The following is a 20661-nucleotide window of genomic DNA, read 5'->3' as shown; positions in this document are numbered from 1 at the left end:
TAAAGTGGATATGCATTTTTGCAGTAATGTTGTTTCCCTTGCCAATTTCCTATTCCTTTTGAAGCATTCAGACAGTAGCTCCTACACTCCCTGCACGATATGTTGTCTGTTTCAAGCCCACTTGTTTTTTTCCCCTTCATAAAAGCTTGTATATTCTTATCAAGAACACACACAGGCAAAACAGTCTTAGTTTTATTTTTTTCTACCTAGAGTACAATTTTTGTTCTAGATATATATATTAGCAATCCTGTAAGGAAAAAGCCAACACCACCAACAGCAAAAGCTCTGCTTTTGCAGAGTGTGCACGTTGGGAAATATTTTTAAAAGGGAAAAAAAAATACATGTGTTTGAATGCTGTATGAGTAACTCCAGAGAAGCTTTCAAACACATTCAGTGCATTTAAAATGCTATATAAATCAACATTCAGGATGAAAGGTCAACAGGGGCTAAACTGTCAGTCCTTCTCGACTACATTCATAAATGTCTTTTTTCAGTTGTACTTATAGAAACAACTGCAGCGTAACTTGGGTATTAAAACCTCCAAGGAAACCAACAATAAAAGCTGCTAAGAATTTCACAAGTTGGTTGTGGTAGGGTTTTTTTTTTTCCTTAGGTGTTAATTAAATGATCATTTAACACTGAAATGTAAACACAACATTTTCATCTACTGACAGCATAGCCTATTATAAATCCAGGGTAATAAACGTCCTGGTGCTAATACTCTGAACCAAGTTCCCACAACACACTAAGATGCCTTGTCGTGTCTAAGGTTAAGCATCTAGACACAAAACAAAGATTGTGCCTACTCGACTTCCAGTTCAATTTTCCCATCGCCCAGTGACCTAGGTAACACTTGGAGCAATAAAGAATAAATTTAATTTCTCCAGCATTTTGTGAGGATTAGGAACAATTGTTGGCCCGCAATGACTTTTTATCCTCGGATTCTTTCTCTTCCAGAGCATTCCCTCCATTCTAAAAGAAAATTCTGATGGTTTAAGACATAGAACAAACAGAACTTTAAATTAGGCTTTTTTTCAATCAATTGGAACTGCTGAAGGGGAAGCAATCAACCTTTCTTTGGACTTCTCAGCTATTCAGTTACTTCAGGCTTTAATCTTCCACTTGCAGAAGAAACCTACCATCATAAGGACAAGCCTCTATACTTGCACATTTTCCCTTGGCCTTATTTATTCCTCTTCTCTGGTCTTTGTTGTTTTGGGTTTTTTTTTTAATCAAGATAGCATGGCTGCACTTAAATGTCCACCCTTTGCAAGCAGATGTCCTCCTTATAACATTTCACACCATATTTCTGCACCACATAATAACGGCATTTCCTCTGACATGCCTTTTTACTTTTCATTACTTCCTTCACTGAGATTCAGTTTCCTACTTAACTCCTGTCTAAAAGGTTTCCTATGTCACAGTTTACCAAAGCTTTCAAGGTTCACCCTCCAGGAACAAGCAGAGACCGCTGCAGACTGGACATGAATACATAGTTACACGTGACCCAAAATCTACTACTTTAATTTTTATATTAAAAGGCAATTATCTTAGTTCTCTGCTTTGACCTCTATCATGTCGACAGAAATGCAGAAGATAATTATTTATGCCTGGGGGCAGATAGGTCAAGGTAACAAAGCCATAATAGCTAACGTAGACCTCTCAATTACTCTGAATACCACTACATTATTTCAAGAGAGCTATGGCTTCAGTAACTGTTAATATGAGTCATGTTTCTGCATTAGGCACCATCAACAGCTAACAACGTGAGAAACTCTGAATACCACAGATATTTATGTTGGTGCAAAAGAAGTGCCTTAAGCCATGTTTTTGTTTTCTTGGTGTTTAACATGACTTTCTAATTAGGGTTAAAAGCAACTATAGACACTTTTGGAGTGTTCACTGTAATGAAAAATCGATAGTTATAAGTACCCCACAGACGCTGTTCCCTGAAATTAGTCAACTATATCACTTTGTAATGCAGAATTAGTGATCTGCCCAGTAGCAGAATTAGTTTACAGCTCCAGAAGTCCATCCATTTTGCCTTTTAATCCCATAGCAAAGGTAATAATTGCTTGTAAATAAATGCCTGAAATTGTTGTTATAATCAAAGACAAAGGCAGATTTACCTGTGATTTAAAGATGCCCCCCAACGACCTTCAAAATGAAACACATCGACATGCAACTTGAGCCCCATTTCACAAGACAAAGAGCTTCTTTCCCCTTTGAAAAATCCCACAGTACTACTTCAGGTAACAGCATTTCATTTTAGTTTTGTGTATTTGTCACACCATTTTTTTCCTGTACAGCATCATGGCAGGTGCTGTGAAACTAGAAAAGAAACCATAGCTCAGGAAAAGCCTACAGATCCAAGTGATTCTAAAACAAAGGGCAGGAAGAGTAATGAAGTTTGAAGTCTAATAATTACACAGAGATAATATACTTTTTTTTTTCTCCTTAGTACACTTCACAAGTTCATTCTGGTTCCACCAACACTAGCACTCAACTAAATCTAAGGCTGAATGCTTGCTGTTGCTAGGATATAACTACTTCAAGTCGTACACCAAACACATGTACATAATTCCTGTCTCTGTGCTCACGGGCGGGGGGGAGGGGGAAATCACCTGATGAATTGTACAAGTTTTTTGTCAGCATTTCCAAAATCTCTACCCCTACATAAATAAGGATTCTGTCTGAAACAAAGCTACAGTGGTTAGTTTTGTTCTGCTGACTAAGTTGTAAAGGATGACAGAGTTTTCAATTTTGAAACATTGCAGCAGGGAATGGGAACTGAAGGCAGAATCACAGAATCAGCTGACAGAAGGACTAGAGACAAGATCCACATGCAAGCCAAGCTGCATAATGCATTTGAGGTCCTAATTCCCTTTTGCCTGTACATCAAAAACCAACAGGTGACAGAAGTAACAATCAGTCTTACAAAAAGTTCATCTCCTAGATCCTCCATACCAGAAATGAATCCCAGAGAAGAGATACTGTAACACCAGCACAGGAGCAACATCGTTCAGGTACTTCAGTTTCTTCTTACTGGTAATGAACTTTAATAAGCATGTTTTAAACACCTATTGATTCTTTTATTTTTACAGTCATGTGCACCTACAGATTGCAGTTCTAGCAAAAAAATAAAACACTCAGAACTGTAACTGGTAGTGGACCAAAGTTGACCATAAAAATAAGTCCTATTTTCCCCAGACTGGGGCAATAAAACCTCGAATTAGCCACAGTGCACCAACATAGCAAACCTATGATGATGATGCTTTGACACTGCAAGAGTAGTAATTAATTGTACATTAAACTAGATATTTATTTTAGCTAGTGGCTTAAAATACCACAAAGCCCAAACTGTTTACTCCTTTTATACCTACACTATGTACAGTGTCTCTCAATTAAATAAGTTTGAAAGAGAGTTATTTTCTATGAACTACAGTCAATGTTCAAATGTGATGCTAATACAACAATGCTTGCATTTAAAAAGTAGCTAGTATGGAAACTGGTATGTTCTTACCAGCTTTACTCTTCACAACCCTGTTAATTGTTTAGATAAAGCAATTTGAACATTCTTGTCTGAGCGAAACCACTGCATTAAAAAGAACCCAAGTCAAAATACTAGCAGGATGAACACAGTGTATGGAGGACTTATCTGTTTCCATTTATAAAAGGGTAAGACTCAAAAGTTTCCCGACATGCAGGCTGCTAGAATGCCCCATAACAAGCCATCAAGACTGAAACAAATGACTAAAAAAGCTCAACATACTTTCCTGGGAAGAAAGTAGCAACAAGGTGGCTTCATAATTCCTGTTCCAATAAAACGGTTTGATTGCTGCTCATCCAGCACTCTACTGCAGTAAGGTGGAGCACACTGTAATGGTTACTGCAGCACCTAACAGTGGAAACCTACCCATTACACTTATCCAAGAGCAGCTCCTTTGGCAGTCCACACACGAAAGGAGAGATTCATTGATACTGCCTTTTGAAAAGGGGAAACTCACTCTTGCTCCTCATTGGGTTTAGCATCCAGAGCCACCTGTTTGCAGCTGGAGTAAGATTTCAGAGGCTTTGGGAAAATAAGCATATTTTCTAATGAGCTGTTTCTCCATTGAGTTGTTAAAATGGATTCAAAATGAAGATAAATATCTACACAAATGATGGCTGACATGACTACTGTTAAAAGGGATGTGACAAAACCACACATTAAGCCTCATAAGCAGCTCTCTTAACAATGTGACCGACACTTCTGAAGCCACTGGTTTAGCGTTTTCCATACCCGACCTTTTTTCTTTATCCCTGTCTGATGTTGGGCTATGGGGTGTTTTGTTTGGGTCTTTTTGTGTGTGTTTGTTTTGCCCTCTTGGCAAAGGTGAAAAACAATGCACAGCAAATGATGCAAATCACAGATTCTCCTGCAGCGACTTGAAATCTCAACCCAAGAGCTGCCCAGAGAACTTTCTGCCTGTTCCTTTGCCGCAGCAGATGCCTGCAGCCTTCTCTGAGCTGGGTGCAGGCAGCGGCGCTCAGGGGAGCGGCTGGATGAGTAATGATGTTGGTCCGACTGGACAACGGTAACCCTGGCAACTGTAACCTGCAATTCCTGCCTAACCATTGTGGGATTTATTGTGGCAGGGGCCAAAGAGGCCAAGAGTAAAATGAAGCAGAGAACTATGGTGTCTGACACATCTAGTATCACACACTTTAATCATAGCTGGCAGAAATTAATTCAGGAGGAATTTCTGCATGGGCCCCCCATGCAGCATATTTTGTTGTTGTTGCTTCTGCTGTTGTTCAAGCCTAAGATTAAGGTGGTGTGGGGGGTTTTCATTGTTGGTTGGTTGGGGATTTTTTAATGTCTTTTTTCTCCTCTAATTTAACCATTAAGATCTTTTCAAATTGTTAACAGACATCTCAGAACTGTTCATTATTCAGACTACGTTGAGGTTTTGTTTTCCTTTAGAGGAACAAACCTGTTATTCCCAGTGTACACCCCTCCACGTGCATAGATTAGAAGAAAAAATATCTAACATCACACCACATCCACTAGAACTATTTTCTTTCTTCAAAGCCAACATTGCCTAACCTATATAGCAAACATTGGTCTGTAAGGAAACTTAACCTCGTTCCAAGCACAAGAAATGTAAATCAAAAGGGACAAGCCTTGGGCATGGAATTCAATAACCTTTACATGCCACTGTAAAGGTATCTTTTAAAAGTGAATTTTCAAACAGCTTTGGGCCCAGCACTTGGTGTCCTGCAGCAAGTAGCAATCAATGAACTGTGATCTAAGCAGCCAAAGTAAGCAGTCAAAATCTATTTGCCTCAGATAAGCACTCCCTGGGCTGCAGGAGTTCTCCACACTACAGTACCATCACCAGTGCTGGGCAAGTTAGCAGGAGTGCGCATGGGTCACTGAAAACAACGCATCCAGTCCTCGCAGGCAAAGTACTTGTTGAACAAGGATTTACAATCCCCCAGCGGATTTAAAGCAGCACCTTCATTTTAACAGTACTGGATCAAAACAGAGGTTCCTGTACACTGTGCTTTGAAAGATACCTTGCAAAGGTAAGATTAATATACCCTGCAGCGCTGTTCGTACTATTTTTAGCATTAACTACTTCCAACTGAAATATTTATGTCAAAACACCTTTGCAGATAACTCTTAATGGGAAAATCTGTTTCTGCTTTGACAATAATTATCCTTTTTAACTACTTCCATGAGATTTCTTGGAAGGCTGCTGAATTAGAAAGCAAGCAACCTGAAAAGTAATTAATTTAGTTACCTTTGAAAATCAAGTGTCTTTAGACACAGAAAGTAATGCGCTGTCTCTTTTAAACTCTCAACCTATCGCTTTCCTTTACTTACACTTCCCATCTGTCAACAAGTGCTTGTAATTTTATTACACTGTCCTGTAGTTTATGCAGAGTTGGTATTATTTTACAGAGTTCTGTTAATGGACTGGATAAATGGTAATGCTATTTAAACTAGTCTCCTGCTCCAGCAAACACAGCTGCAACTGTACTACTATTTCTAGGCAAACATCTTGACCTGAACACGCAGTGCTCTCTCAACCCGTCCAAAGAGAAATTGGAGCAGACAGCAAAGGGAAAGCATAGCCAGCCGCTGGCGGCAACCAACTGTGTCTAATCATAATTCATATAGAGTGTACCCTCTTTCTTTTATATTGCATTTAGGCTACACAACAAGCATATGTGCTTCTTCACCTGGCATCTCATTTACAGCCAAGGGTCAAATGGTAATTATTATTCACAGAAGCTCAATAGTATGTTGGAAACTCGCAGCACACACACTGTTTGATTAGCTGCTAAACGCCAAACAAATACTACAAGCAAAGCACGTTATACATTTTGTTGAGCATTCTCCTTAGAAATATATTTATTTGGAGGTATTTACATGTAAGCATATACAGTGCTGCATCTAAAAACCCAAATCATTTCATAGTCTCTGTAGTGATCAAGCTACATACAAGCTGAAAACTGACCACGAGCATTTAACCAGCACCAATCCCTTTGTTGGCTGACATTGTCTAAGTGCAAACTTAGTGTTAAGTGACTGCAGATCTTCAGTATTCCTCATATTTTCTTTTAAACATGCATACATTATAACCAGACATTCACTTTCATGGTCTGATCAACAATAACCCTTAGGCAGAGGAAATTTAATACTGTGAAGCCAGTGATCTCTTACTTTCCATTGTATATGCTATGAGCAGTTGTGTGCTTTATGTCAAAGGACATTTTACATTTAAACTAGCATCTATCAAATATTCAAGTATGATTTTGCCTGAAGTGTGAATCCATTTTTTGCCTGGGAATTACAGTTCATTTCTATCTTATATGAATTTAGATAACAACCATTACACTATAGGCCAAATAATAAAATGCCTCAAATCCCTCTCATTTTCCTTCCTGATGGAAGCAGTATCTTTATCATGAATGATGGAAATTACAGGAGACTCAATTGTTAATGTATAAAACCACATATGAATATATTATAATATTATGGCAGAGTAAAACATTTTTATTTGTCAGAACAAAGGCCTTCAGGAGCTTTCTGGTCTAGTAATTTAACAACTCACTGCATCTACAGGGTAGTTCTGGAAACAAAGCATACATCTGAAGCACAGGAAAGAAGCAAAACTACACACAACTAGATATTTACATTAGTAACAGAGTCATTTCCAGTCTACCATCCCATACCACTGTAAGAGGGGGCAAAAAGAGCTATTGTTTTACAATATTAAAACAGAAATTAACTCCTAAAAATAAAAGCTTCATAATACCCTTTGTTCTCAAGGACATTTCCATACACTAAAGTGGAAATGAACTGAAGAAACCTCACCTGCCTCCACCTTCAATTCTTCCAAAGACACAAGGGGTAAAACTCAATAAAATCATCAATTCCAACCACAGAAATCTCACCTGAAGACTGAAGAGATGTGTCATATACTTTAGATAAAGCAGGGCTGAATTTGTACAACCTTCCCAAAGCCTACTTAAGCACATGCTGTTGTGTCCCTTCCATACCACACACTGTAACTTAAAGGTATCTTTAAACGACTTTCATTACAATAACTGCCCACGTAGATGACTGCAGAAGTCAGTAGCTGAAATTCATTCTGGGGTTTTATCCACTCATTTCTTTTGCAGTGCTTACAAGGGACAATTAATTTTAAAATATTGCCAACAGTAAAAGATAATCAAACCAAATACAATCAACCCACAAGCTCCTTTCTCAATTTGGTATTGTTTCTATCTAAGGTAAGACATCCCTTATTTTTTTCATCCTAGAGCTTAAGGTACTATCTTTGAGGGTTTTGTGAGGGGACACAGGAGGGAATTCCCCACAGACCAGCCATTTGCCAACACTGATTTTTCTGTCAAGTGTGTACAGCCACAAAAACAGAACATCACAAAAGCAAACTACTTCTACAGTGCCACATCTCTGGGTCAGGATCGCCACAGGCATTTTTTTAGTTGACATGGAAACTAAAACAACAACAACAACCCACCAAACAAACAAACCACACACTCACAAGACACCACCCCCCACCAAACCAATCAATGAAGAAAACCAACCACCAAAAAAAGCCCAAATCAACTAACCAAATAAAAAACCAAACCCAAAAGAAAACAATCAAAAAACCCAACAAGCAGAAACAGAAAACCACAGGAGAAAAATGAAAGCCAGAGGATTCTTTCAGTGAAACTTCATCACCACGTGGGAATGAATGAAGCAGTATCTTGTCTCCTACAACTATCAGTATCTAATCTAGGTTTAAAAAACACAAGGTCTTTCAGAAGCTGTCCAAGAGCATACTCAGCTTAAATGAAACTTCCTTTTTAGCCCTGTTGGATGCAAAAGGTAAATAGAAAATAAAAATCCACTGCAAGCCGAAATGTCAGACCAGTTCCAAACTTTCCATAATAATTAGTGGGTGGTGCCTACTTACAGCCTGTACAACTTCGGCGTCCCCAGGAAGAGCAGCTCAGAAAGCAACTGGAGGTTATTTCTGTTCAAGCGCCTTTAGAAAGAAAAAGACAAAGCTGTGTTAAGTTACAAGTGCTACAGCAACGCAATGCAACCTTTGAGCAGGCATCCCAGAGCTGTAACAAGCTGATTTGGAAGACCAGAAAGGCTGTGCAATGCTGGTCCATTAGCGGAGACATGGTCCAGCAGTAAATTTACCATGGGCTAATTGCATTTTCTGGTTGCCCCACTAGACCCCATTACCTATTTTTATGAAAGATTCTGAGTCTCTGTAGTGTGAATCAATCCCAGACAGTTGTTCTTTCAGCAAGCACTAATTGAGGGAATACACAAGTGAGAAACATTACTTATCTCTAATGAATCCTGTATTTTGCAGCTCCTACTTGGAATAATTTCATCTCACTCACTGAAGTTTCTCATAGAACTGAGATTTCTCTACCCCAAATCTGAGCCTCCCTTCTCACCTATTCCTATCAACATTAGGAGAATTAGCAAGATTAGAAAGATGTCCTTTGTCGTATTTTAGGAGGAGTCTTCAGCTACCCTTCCCGTCTAACAAGTTGTAACAGATGCTTTCATAGGGTTCCATTTGCTGTGAAGTTTCCTACAAGGAGATTTTTATGAACTGGAGTTGACTGAAACAAATTTTTCAAGGCTGCAAGAGATGGTCCATTTTTAAAGACTCTGAATTCAGACACAAGTGAATATGAACAAAAAGGATGCAGGGCAAGCCTCGAACACACAGACTAGGCTCACGGCAGGGGACAGATTCCAGTTCAACAGTCACTATGCAGAGTTTTCAATCTTTGAGACAGAGCCTCACAAGGAGTCCAGAAAACACATTCCTATTTTAAAACAGCTCAATAACGTATGTGATTCTCCAATATTTCCACTTTTCAGGTGATGTCATGCCTAATTCTGTCTGAAATAGCAATACCTATCCAGAACACACAGACATAATGGAACAAGAGTGAGACAGGCATGATCCCCTTTCTCCCTGGAGCTGTAGTGAGGTAAGCACAGATGGATCACAGAATTCGCAACTGTCGATTGCAAAGAACTACAGTTACTGCTAAGTAAACACAACCAGAAACATTCCAGCACTTTTCCTCTCAGTGTGTGTTGGCACAGACCTCACTGCAGCTAGCTAGCAGGCAGAGTTTCCCCTAGGACAATGTGAGAAGTGAGATTTCAGTTGCATCAACTGAACTGCTCTCCCAGAAGTGGCAGAAGTTCAAGGTGAAGCACTGAAGAAGCAGTGGTGAGATAGCCCACACTGCTACTGTTTAGCTTCCCAACTGACCTAGAAAATTTGCATTGCTCAAGCACAGGCAGAGGGCTTAAAAGAGATGAAGTGTTAGTGACAAAAGCAACCAAAAATGTTATGCAGAATCTCTTCCAGCATGGTAGTACTTTGGCCCTTAATGTCCCTTGGTAGTGGCTAGAAATAAATGGTTGGGGGTCTAGCATCATGTCATTCTTTAACAAGAGTGAAGCACATTTGAAAGTAAAGTACGTAACTTTTCTTCTGTTACTGAACACAATTTAAGAAGAGATTGGGAAAACTGAGAGACTGGTACATAAAGAATTTTGAGCTCTTCATGACAAATTCAAGCAAAGCCCACATGCTACCTGAAGCACACAAAGTATCCTAAATACTTCAGCTTAGAGCTCCCAGAGCTCAATCTTCTAAACACAGCAGAGCCATGAAAAGCATCTGCAAAATGAACTCATGGAAGGACCTGAAGACAAAGAAGGAAAATCTTTGACAGATGGGCAGGTGAAAAAAGTCCTTAAAGGAAGCTCAGTACCATTAGGCAGATAAAAAGTAGATGCACAAGTAACAGCTTATACTGTGAAGTAACAAAAAAGTTGGCTTTGAGTTTCTGGGTCTAGAGAACCAGTTACCTCTGCAGCAATGGGTGCCTACCTGGGTTTTTTCTCCTGCACACAGCCAGAAAATAAGCAGGTGACAGAGTTAAAGGTAAACTGCAGGGAGAGCACATTACGCCCAGGGTGACACGTTCCCTAACCCACTGCAGCCTGGCCATGCCACCGAGCCACTCTAATGTCTCTCTCGAGTTTTCAAGCCACAATAAGCATGAGCCATACAAATCATGCACTGAGGAGGAAGGGAGGAAAGAAACAACCATAATCTTACTTAACATTGTTTGCAGTATAATTACCTGCAACTATTTTAACTCCCAAGCAGGACTATATTTGTTTCACAGAGTTGTTGCAGGTTTCAGTGTAACATGCTTCTGATGCCATGCAGCCAGAGGAGCTGTGTGAGACTGCACAGCCTTTCTGGGCAGCTGAGTCCTTCCAGGGCTTGACTGTCCTCATGCTGAGGAAGTTTTCCCATTATGTCTAGTCATAACCTCTCATTTCAATTTATGCTTGTTTCACCACAGCAACAAGCATGGATTGAGCTTTCTGATACCCACCCCCCAGGCACTGAAATGCTGCTATTTTCCCCCCAACAAATCATCTTCCAGTGGATTTTAGATCCAGTAGATGGAATTCCAGACACAAGATATAACAGAAGTCCTCAAAGATAACTTGAGACCTAATCAAAGGTTAGAGGGGCAAGAAGGGCCTGCAGATAGTCTAGATAGGCTTGAACTATCTTTCTGGCACCAAGTTACCACAGTAAGTCTTCACTCAAGCATTTTTCTGTAGCACTTATAGAGGAATCCTGCCAAACTAAAGTCAGAAAGGCTAGTGTGTCCTGACAAGGTGAAGGGAGGGAGACTTTGCCATGCTGCATTTGATTATTGGTCTGGCCTCGTCTTAAATACAAGCCAGCATAATGCACTGTGTACTATAAAGGAAAACCACTGCTGCAGAAGAATGTTCAACCAGATTCTTCCCAGAGTAAATGAGGTAATATAAGAGCATGAGTCACCAAAGTGGCAGCCATGCAGCCAAGATCCCTCATACATACATTTTGGAATTTAAATGCAAAATTCCAGATAGAACTGTGACTTCTGCAGCTTGAAGAAAGAGCATCTTATAGCTCATTTCAAAGAGCATCTAGTAAGTGGAATGACAGCTCCATTTTCACCTACGGATATCTAACTCTGAATCTGCCTTTGGAAAACAAAACACAACACATAACTAGCTCTGCAACAGGTAAGTATGATTTTTACAGAGCAAAATTAAAATCAATAGCTTGAAGTCTAATATCAGTGCTCTACAGCATCAATTTAGAACAACTTCCCAAACAGTACTTGAAACAAAAACTTTGAAAACAGTTCTGTAGAATCAGTTTGGGTTTCAACATTTTGCAACAGTGCAAAGTACCCATTCCAGAGGAGGCAAGAAAGAAGAGCATCCAGCAAACACTGTCACAAAGGATGAGCACAAAACAGATGTGGGAAAAATAAACAGCCTTCCTGCCCTGGAATTCGTAAAAAGGTCTGCAAAGAGCAAACAGGACTTCTCACTGCAATTTGACTTCTAGACCTATAAAAGGAGTCCCATGAGAAAAGACACTCAGATGAATAAAATATCCTAAAAGTAATAGCGAGCATTTACAAGGCTTTTAACAGAACTACCTCACTCTGGGACTTACAGGTTTATCAGGCAGTTTGTAGTATTATTCAATCTAAATGTAGCTATAATCTGATTTTTTTTAAGACTCCATGAGAATACTTCTTTGTAAATGCTGTCTTCAAAGGCAGCCTTTGTCTTATTTCTGCTTCAACAGACATTTTCAGAGAAGACACTTGACAAAAGTGTGCTAACACAAGTTTTAAACAGAAGCAAAGAACCCCACAACCACAAAACTAACAAGCTACAGTAATGAAACTATAAATACAGGTGTCCCAGCACAAAACATGTAAGATGGGCTCACATTCTTTCAGTAAGTGATTAGCATTGCAGGCTTCATGGTTTCCTCCTTGTTCTAAGATGAGGAATGAGCTATGCATTGCCCTTAAACTATGTAGGATTAGCTAAGAGAAGGATTTTTCACATCCGTGATTAACAAGGAGTAACTGTTCATCCCCTTCAGGGCTGTTTAAAAATATACTCTCTACCTGAACTCATTCTTCTTCTTCTACTCATCACACACCTGAAAGTATTAACCCTTCAAATGCTTGTATATTCAGATTAAAGCCAAACAAGTAATTAAGTATCAATGTTTAAGGGGAGGAAAACCAAAACATCACTCAGCTTTACACAACAAGCACATGCATTAGCACCTCAGGTTGTAGGCAGTTCCAACTCAAACCTTCCTGACTAGAACAGTCAGAAACTGTTCAGAATGTACCTGGAATGAAAAAAATAATTCTCATGCTTCAATAAATGAACTTGGAGACCAAGATGACCAGGATTCAGTGAGAAAAAAGAAATGGGAGATTAACATCTAGCTAAAGAGTTAAGAACTCATTCTGAGAACTCAGTACAGCTTCCCAAAAGCTGCTTCCATTGAGAGTCCATCTAGCCAAGCACAAGGAGACGAAACACCACTTGTTTATTGGCTGCTCTTTTTCTACCAGAGTGATACAAATGATTCCTGAACAGCAGGAGTGAGCCCACTGCTAACGCAGCGTTTTTTCACCAGGGGTCCTAAAATTCCACATTAGCCTTTAGACATCACATGTACAGCTCTTTAAACTGGGGGGACAGGGGAGGGAAATAATAAAATAAATCAGATTCCACTGTAAAATTGCATCATAAGAACAGACAACATTTGGTATTTTTTCCAGAACTCCCTGCTCCTAAACTTTGACCGTGTAACTTTGTAAAAGTGAAATCTGGGGGTCTTAACATTTCTTCTCTGCAACTGAAAGGGCTATAGTCAATCAGAGACTCAAAGCTCAGAAAGGAAAAGTTCAGATCCAAACTAATTATTCTAGGATTAATTTATTGACACAGCTCACATCTAAAGAATCATAGAAAATCTTTACTCTTGCTTTTAAAAGTTACCATTTTACTACTTTGAATGTGCATTTTATGGAGAGAACTACTCAAATAAGTGGAATAAAACTGAAATCTCATGACACACATCCAAAAGTTAACCTATAGGTTTATTTCAGTCTCTGGAAAGCTTGTTTTACTTTGTCTGCTATACAGTAAGTTTGCACCCTAAGGAAGAACATACACATAATACAGTGCGGCTCTTTCCTACACTAATCAGGAAGAACACTACTAGTTTACCTTAATGTACTTTGAAATCACTGTTAGTTCTCTGAGTTTCCTAGGCTTTGTAGGTAATACTGCCTAAAACAAGCTGTATTTGTTTTTATCCTAGGTAGACTATTTTCTTTCTCAGTCCATGCCTTTGTAGGATGGGATGCTCTGTAAAACACCATGCATTCAGAGACCATGGGGGTTTGGGTTTGTAATTTCAAGACCTGTTGAGACAGCTTAATAGTTTACCACATTTATCAGGCTAGGTTAGAGCCCAAATGGATAACTCTAACCCTGCAACATATGAAATGCAGCTCAAAAGCATGCTATTATACAGAAGCCCATGTAATATCTTTGACAAGATTAACTCCTATGAATTGAGGTTGTAATTCAGCCCTTGTTGCAGAAGCTGCAAACATAAGTTTCACATCCAGAAAAAGAATCAGAATAGCACTTCAGTTTGCTCACTAAGTTAAAAGAAACTTTGCCTTGAAACTACATAGCTGAAATAGACTTTCTCCTCCTGTGCTGTGACACATCTGGAGGTTTCTTCATCCACAATGTGACCAAAACTTTAACAATCTTCAGTACCACTCAAACACTCCTGAGTACACTCCTGTGTAAATGCTCTCTTCACCTCAAGTTTTCATCGACTTGTGGAGATGGAGGCCAAATAAATGCAAGTACAGACAATTCCTCAGCTTGCTATTTTAGAGTTGTGCTGTAAAAATTCAGAAGAATGCATGAACTCTAACAAAACATTTGATTTTTGTTTAATATTTCTTCCTCCATCATTCAGTAATAGACTGTAAGCAGCGTGAAAAATACAACAGAGAGCTTTCAGTTTAAAAGCCATTTCAAGTATCAACTTGATGCTCAAGCCTTAGAGCATTCTTTTCTTGAACTCAGGAGTTCAGCTCACTTGCACCATGTAGCTCAGGGGGACTGTTTTGGGGGCATCATGGGGATGGGTAAATGTTTAGGTCAGATACTAACTCTGAAGTTGCACTTGTACTGGAGCCTTCACACTAGTTTTGAGCAGAAATAATTTGGGGAGGGTTCTGTTTGCAGTGGTTTTGTTGGTGTGTTTTGTTTGATGATTGTTTGGGGTTTTTTTATCCACACTGATAGTTCTTCAGAACTGTTAAGATAAAGAGACATTTTGGGAAATCTCTATTAATTCATGAATCAAAAGCGGAGGGGTTTGGCCTGGAAACATTTTTGGCCAAATTACCCAAGCAACTTTTCTCACAACTGTAATCAGTGGGACTACTCATGCAAACCAAGTGATTCACATGGCAAATGTCTGCAGAATCAGACACCAAATTAGCATTTTAGGGGCATGCTGAGGCTGCCTCAATGGATTATTCACAAGTGCAGGAAGAAAAGTGTGGGTAGTTTTCAAATGACCACTGTAAACTCTTCCTATCCTAACATCTTTTGGATGTTTAGCATAGTTTTAGAATGAGCATTGTTGGCATCTCAACTACTAGGCATAGAAACATTATTAGGATAAATTATGAAAGCAATGTTCCTATCAGACAAAAAAGACTTTTAACCTGCTCTGCTACATAAACAACCGAAGGTCACATTTAGGAACTCAAAACCTGACTGCATTGTATCTCTGGAATAGATAGAGTTAGAAGGAAATTTTAGACTTTAGTTTCTAACAGAACAAATTCAACAGCCCTATAGCAGCTGTCTTCCACCAATTTTTTATTTCCCTCCAGATGGGATGCTTTGAGCAGTAACTGCAAGACCACAGAAGGAGGTGGTCTTGGGTATAACAGTTGACCTCAGTTTTAGAAGTTAATTTTTAAAGCTGTGTCTAACCACAGTGTTAGCTTCAGGAAATGGAGCTTTTCAGCTCATCTTGTTTTTCTAAGAGATTATGTCAAACCATTATAAACACCACACCTAAGATAATTTTTTTTCTTTTAAAATGAAAAGAGTCCTTAATTCCATATTCTGCCAAGGAATAGTTTCAAAAGGTTTTGCCTCCCATAATAAGCAGTGGTCTCTGGAATGTGTCTTCCTGTCATGAAGCATACCGAGACCCACTCCTGATACAGGACTGTGGTCTATGTAAGAGAGGTTCAGGCAATGTAATAGCTCACATCCCAGTTCTTTATGGGACCTGCCATGTACTGAACTGCCATCTACCCGTTAAAGGCTCTATTCATAGGAGCATGGGCTCATGATACAGCTAAGTAGTCAATATAGAAAGTCTTGCAGACATTAAATGCAGGACAGGCAGGATCATACTTAGCCCAAGAGGTTATGACACTGCTTCACAACGCACACAAAAGTATGAGGTATCCTATAGATTGAAAAATAGGCTACATGTACTGTTGCTCAAAGGAAGAGCACATACACAACACAACAGACCACGAGATTCAGCTGCTCAAGAGGCTGTGAAGAAAGCTCTAGCCATGGCAGACTTACTAGATCAGGCTGTGCTGTCCCAAATTGGTTTAGACCAGAGCCACTATGCCCTTACCAGCTGAGTCCTCAGACAAAACTACTGGGACTCATAACTAGGTGAACACTGCAGCATAAGCATATCTATTTCACTGAAAAGTCAGAGAAGTATCCAACTTCAAGGCTTACATCAAAATCACCTTCAGCTTCACCAGCATCTCTCCAGCAACTAGTGTCCACAAACCTAAAACTTAATTAGGTAAGTTACTAGCTTCCAGCTTGCTTCCCCTCTCAATTCTTACACAGTAGACACTACTAGACCAGCATTTATTGGTTATTAAACATTTTTACTTTAAAATCACAGCAGGGCTACTCTAGTAACAATCACTTCTTCATAGCAGTATTCATTCCATTGCACTCCTACAACTGCAGCAGTGTGACAAATTCCTGCTATGGAGACCTAAATAGTTTCACGTACATACTACCAAATTTATCTACTGTACTAGGGATTTGTTGCTGCATTACTAAAGTATAGGAGAACCATTTCTATGCACCTGGCAGAGGTACATACAAATTTAATCAAATTATATCTTAAGCAGTGCTCTTCTGAAGGTAAGGTTGAGAGCTTCTTCTCTCAGATTCATTTTGCAAGGTGCTTCAGGACTTCACTTCCCTTAGAGGGAGCTGAGGATATTCAGCATTTTGCATCATCAGAACTATAAATGAGTACTCACAACAAATAACCCAATGATCAACCACAGCTCCTTGTACACCAGTTACTCTGATTTCCAAAGAAATGACTTTGCAACTAAAATTCCAGTTCAAAACCCAAACCCTAAAGCACCACTTAACCTAAAGAGATGGATTTATTTCCCAAAGGGAAACTACTGTGAGCGTCTGTTCTTCACATTACAGACAGTACTGAATAAAGACAAACATTGTAAAATTCAGCCTGCATACAGCAGCACAAGATATTCCAACACAAGGAGCATGAGATGGAAACAATCTTATAAACCAGAGCTCATTTCAGTTGTAGTAAGGTCTGCTGATGGCCTCCCCTGGCATGCTAAAAGCAGTGCATTGGTATACTTCACCAGCAGCTCAGCACATCACACTCAGAGTGGAAATGTAACATCCCACATGTGCACATTGAAGAAATAAAAACAATAAACTCTCAAGTGCTTACTATCGAATGCTTAGGAGAAAATACTTGAAGGAAGTATTCAAAAGTTTCCTGAGAAATCTGTTTGAATTTCAGAAAGCCAAGGAGATGAATTGGCTGTCAGATAACAAAGTGCCTTCATCAGATGGACTGGGCAATTGTAAACAAGAGGAATTTTCTCAGCTTTTCCTCACAAATATGAAATATTTGCTCTTAGCCAACAGCTGGGAGGTGATAAAGACAGCCTGCATATATATTCAAATTACAAGTCGCCCACACACCTAACACTGACTGAATTCCAGCAAATTAAAGAAACTCACAAGTACTTAAGATGCAAAATAAGTCTGAAGACAAAACAAACTTTGGATGTTTAAACAGCTAAACTTTCAAATGTCGTGTCTGCCTGATGAAGGGTGAACAAACCCCACAAAACTAACCACAAATATCAGAATGTCTCTTTAGAACTAGTATCTTATCAACTGGAATAATAATAACATCTATTGTTTTCCAAATATTTTACAGATTTATCACGAGAGAAACAAGTAAAGGAAAAAAAAAAAAAAAGAGAGGGGAAAAAAACCAAACCAGAAAATGTAATGGCGAAACGTGAAGAGAGAGAAGTTTGGGTTGGTTTTTTTATAGCATTGCAGTTCTGTACTTCAGAGATCTTCCCATTAAATGTCTTGGAAAAGACACAAAACGTGATTCTGCTTATTTTAATATTGTTAAATACATGACAGCACATTTTTGCTTCAAGACAATGCAGCAATAAAGTTGATGACATGATGATATACCAAAACTCAGTATTTGGTATCTCAGCGTCAAACCACATTCACACTAGAAACATGGATCCTTTAATGTCTGTTAATGTTTCATGTGCATGGACATACTTGGGCACCACAAAATACTGTTTAATATTATTAGCTGGCCTGTGAACACCAAATTTACAAAGCTGTACGTATTACCCAAACCTCTCCCTCAGCAGGACAGGCTGCACTCAACCCCTATACTTTGTACCAAGTTTAAAACATACAGTAAAGAGGTATGGCATTAAGAGCTCTAACGTCACTGAGAAACCAAACCCCCTAAGGTTAGTATTGCTAAGAGAAATCAACCTCAGTAATTGATTCCAAAAAGGTTGCACTATAAAATAACACTTTCAGGTTTTAGGTCAGAAAGTTGCTTTGGGTTTTTTTTTTTAAAGGTGGTAATTATCTCAAGTCTCTGATATTTCCACCATGATAGTAACCCCCAGTGTAATTATATTTGCTAAGTCTCTTGAATAACTGTCCATAGGACCAGCCAAAACATAACGGTTTGTGGCTTGCTGGGAATTTTGTTTGTTTGTTTAAACACACAGCAGCTGTGGATACAGAGTACAACTACAGTAAGACAAAGAGTACAGTAAGACAAAGAGGTCAGCATTGCTTTTCAGTAAAGGGAAGCAGAAAAAACTTTCTGAAGCTTAAAGCAGCAGCAAATGAGAAACAAAACAAGACCTCAGAGGCATGCTTAAATGATACAATGGCAATGCAGCAGCTAAGATGCCCAATAGTGAAGACACCGCTCAAGTTTTCTATGCACATGCAATAATGCAATGACATTCTTAGACTTGCCTAGCTTCAGACAAACTATAGCCAACAATCAGCATCTTGACCTCAATGTGTTAATGTCCTAACTTGTACATTAAAAAGAATATTTTCATTTGAGGAAAAGCAACAAAATAAGAAGGTACACATAGGAAACTAAGCAACTATTATACAGAGCTAAAACAGTTTGGGAATGACTTATTTTCTATGTCCTGCTGTAACCAAGCAGGTGTTTGCCCTTCAACAGAGAAGATCCTCTAAGCCACACAGTGTTCTTTTTCTTTTTCCAAGTCCAAACCACATTAACTTTTGAAAGTTAACAGTGCATATTTTTTCCAAAGCTTTAACCATGAAACCAAGAGCAGAATTCAATTACTGCTTTCATACTACATAACAAGACACTTGGCAACTAGCAGGAACTTCCAAGAAGACCTTGTATAAAACGTCCAGCATCTCCAAGACTGACATCCAGCACTAGCTCAGAAAACAGGGTTTGGATTCTTTTTTTAATTAAGTATACTGATGTTTGAGAAAGCCCTTTTGTATTCAAGGGCAAAATATTTCATAGTATTCAACCTATTTTCTACAGGACAATTGCAGTTTACATTTCAAACCTGGACTGCTGATGGAAGCTCCCCCCCACCCCAACTCCCATACATACTGCTCGAGAATTTCCTACTGCTCTTGTGTCACAACAGGGATGGATAGCTCAAGTTTAGCAAATAACAGTTAAAAAAAAAAAAAAAAGAAAAAAGAAAGAAAATTTAGAAATCAGATTTGAGTTCCTTAACACACAGCTGACCTGATACAAAAAGTTCTCATATATTTAGAGCTAAAAATACTTACAGCCTCTCCAGTTCTTTTAAATCTTGGAATGCTCCTCTCTCAATAGTACTAATCTTGTTCTCCATGAGCTGACTGAAATACAGAAATTTGTACATGTAAATTTCAATAGCTCTGAGAACTTGTTGCATTAGCAGTAGTCATTTACAGGCAAACACAGTGCAACAGTTAGTTTGGAGTGACATCCACTTTAACCTTCTGGATCCCTGTCATCAACACTTTATATGGGCTCATGTAGCCAAAAAGTAACAAATAATCCTTGGTAAAAGAAAGAGGAATAAAGATTACATTTGCTCACTGACTTTAAGAGTCCCAAGTTAGAAAGTTACACACATGCATACATGCTGTGTGCACACATACATCCTTGCTCCTCGGCAAGTTGTAAGACTGCAGTTCGGTGTGAAAGCCACATTGGTCTCACATGAGAGCAACAAAAATGCTGACTGTGGTGTTGGCAAAAAGCAAATGGTGAAAGATGGAACAGGGATTGTAACTAACAGTAGTTTTGTTTTGTAATAAACTGCAAATTACTACACCACAGTAATCTGTTTCAGAGAGAAATGGAAATGTATTTTATATTGCTACTTGATCAAATTAAAAGGCATTAACAAATAAGTAAATTCCACATGATTTTAAACTTCATGTTACATTTTTTTCCCCAAAAAAAGCAAAACCCTACAGAATTTTTAAAGTTTTATAATGCTTGGGAAAAAAAAAGCATTTAAAAACAAACAAACAAAACCAAAACAAACAATTCCTTCCTCAAACTGACTGTTAAAGTGTTTCTTTTTGACCATAAGCTGTAGAAAATCAATAACCACCACCTGAGACTGGCTTTTAAATTCAGTAAAGGAATAACCTCTCTTTTTTTCTGAATTAATTCCTTTATACCTCAGGCTGAGAGCACCCATTGTCAGGGCAAGTTGTAAAATTTTTAAGCTTAAAATGAAATCACTCTAAGAGTTATTCAACTTATGACAAGGACTCTC

General features: G+C 38.8%; 1 protein-coding gene across 12 annotated transcripts in view; it reads right to left on the bottom strand.

Moving 5' to 3' along the window:
- The window catches only part of SLIT2 (slit guidance ligand 2), a 194515-nt gene that overhangs the window by 170065 nt on the left and 3789 nt on the right, over positions 1–20661 (bottom strand). For all 12 annotated transcript variants that reach the window (XM_068149265.1, XM_068149267.1, XM_068149268.1 and 9 more), the window contains exons 3-4: positions 19676–19747; positions 8481–8552 (exon numbers count right to left, since the gene is read on the bottom strand). In XM_068149265.1, coding sequence (XP_068005366.1) covers positions 8481–8552; positions 19676–19747 — 144 coding nt within the window. The remainder of the gene's footprint in view (positions 1–8480; positions 8553–19675; positions 19748–20661) is intronic.

Source organism: Melanerpes formicivorus, unplaced genomic scaffold, assembly GCF_026170545.1.
Source record: "Melanerpes formicivorus ecotype bairdi unplaced genomic scaffold, bMelFor1.0.p_v2 SCAF_18, whole genome shotgun sequence".
Lineage (NCBI taxonomy): Eukaryota > Metazoa > Chordata > Aves > Piciformes > Picidae > Melanerpes > Melanerpes formicivorus.
The sequence above is the reverse complement of the archived record's forward strand: the minus strand, read 5'-3'. Positions and strand labels throughout refer to the sequence as shown.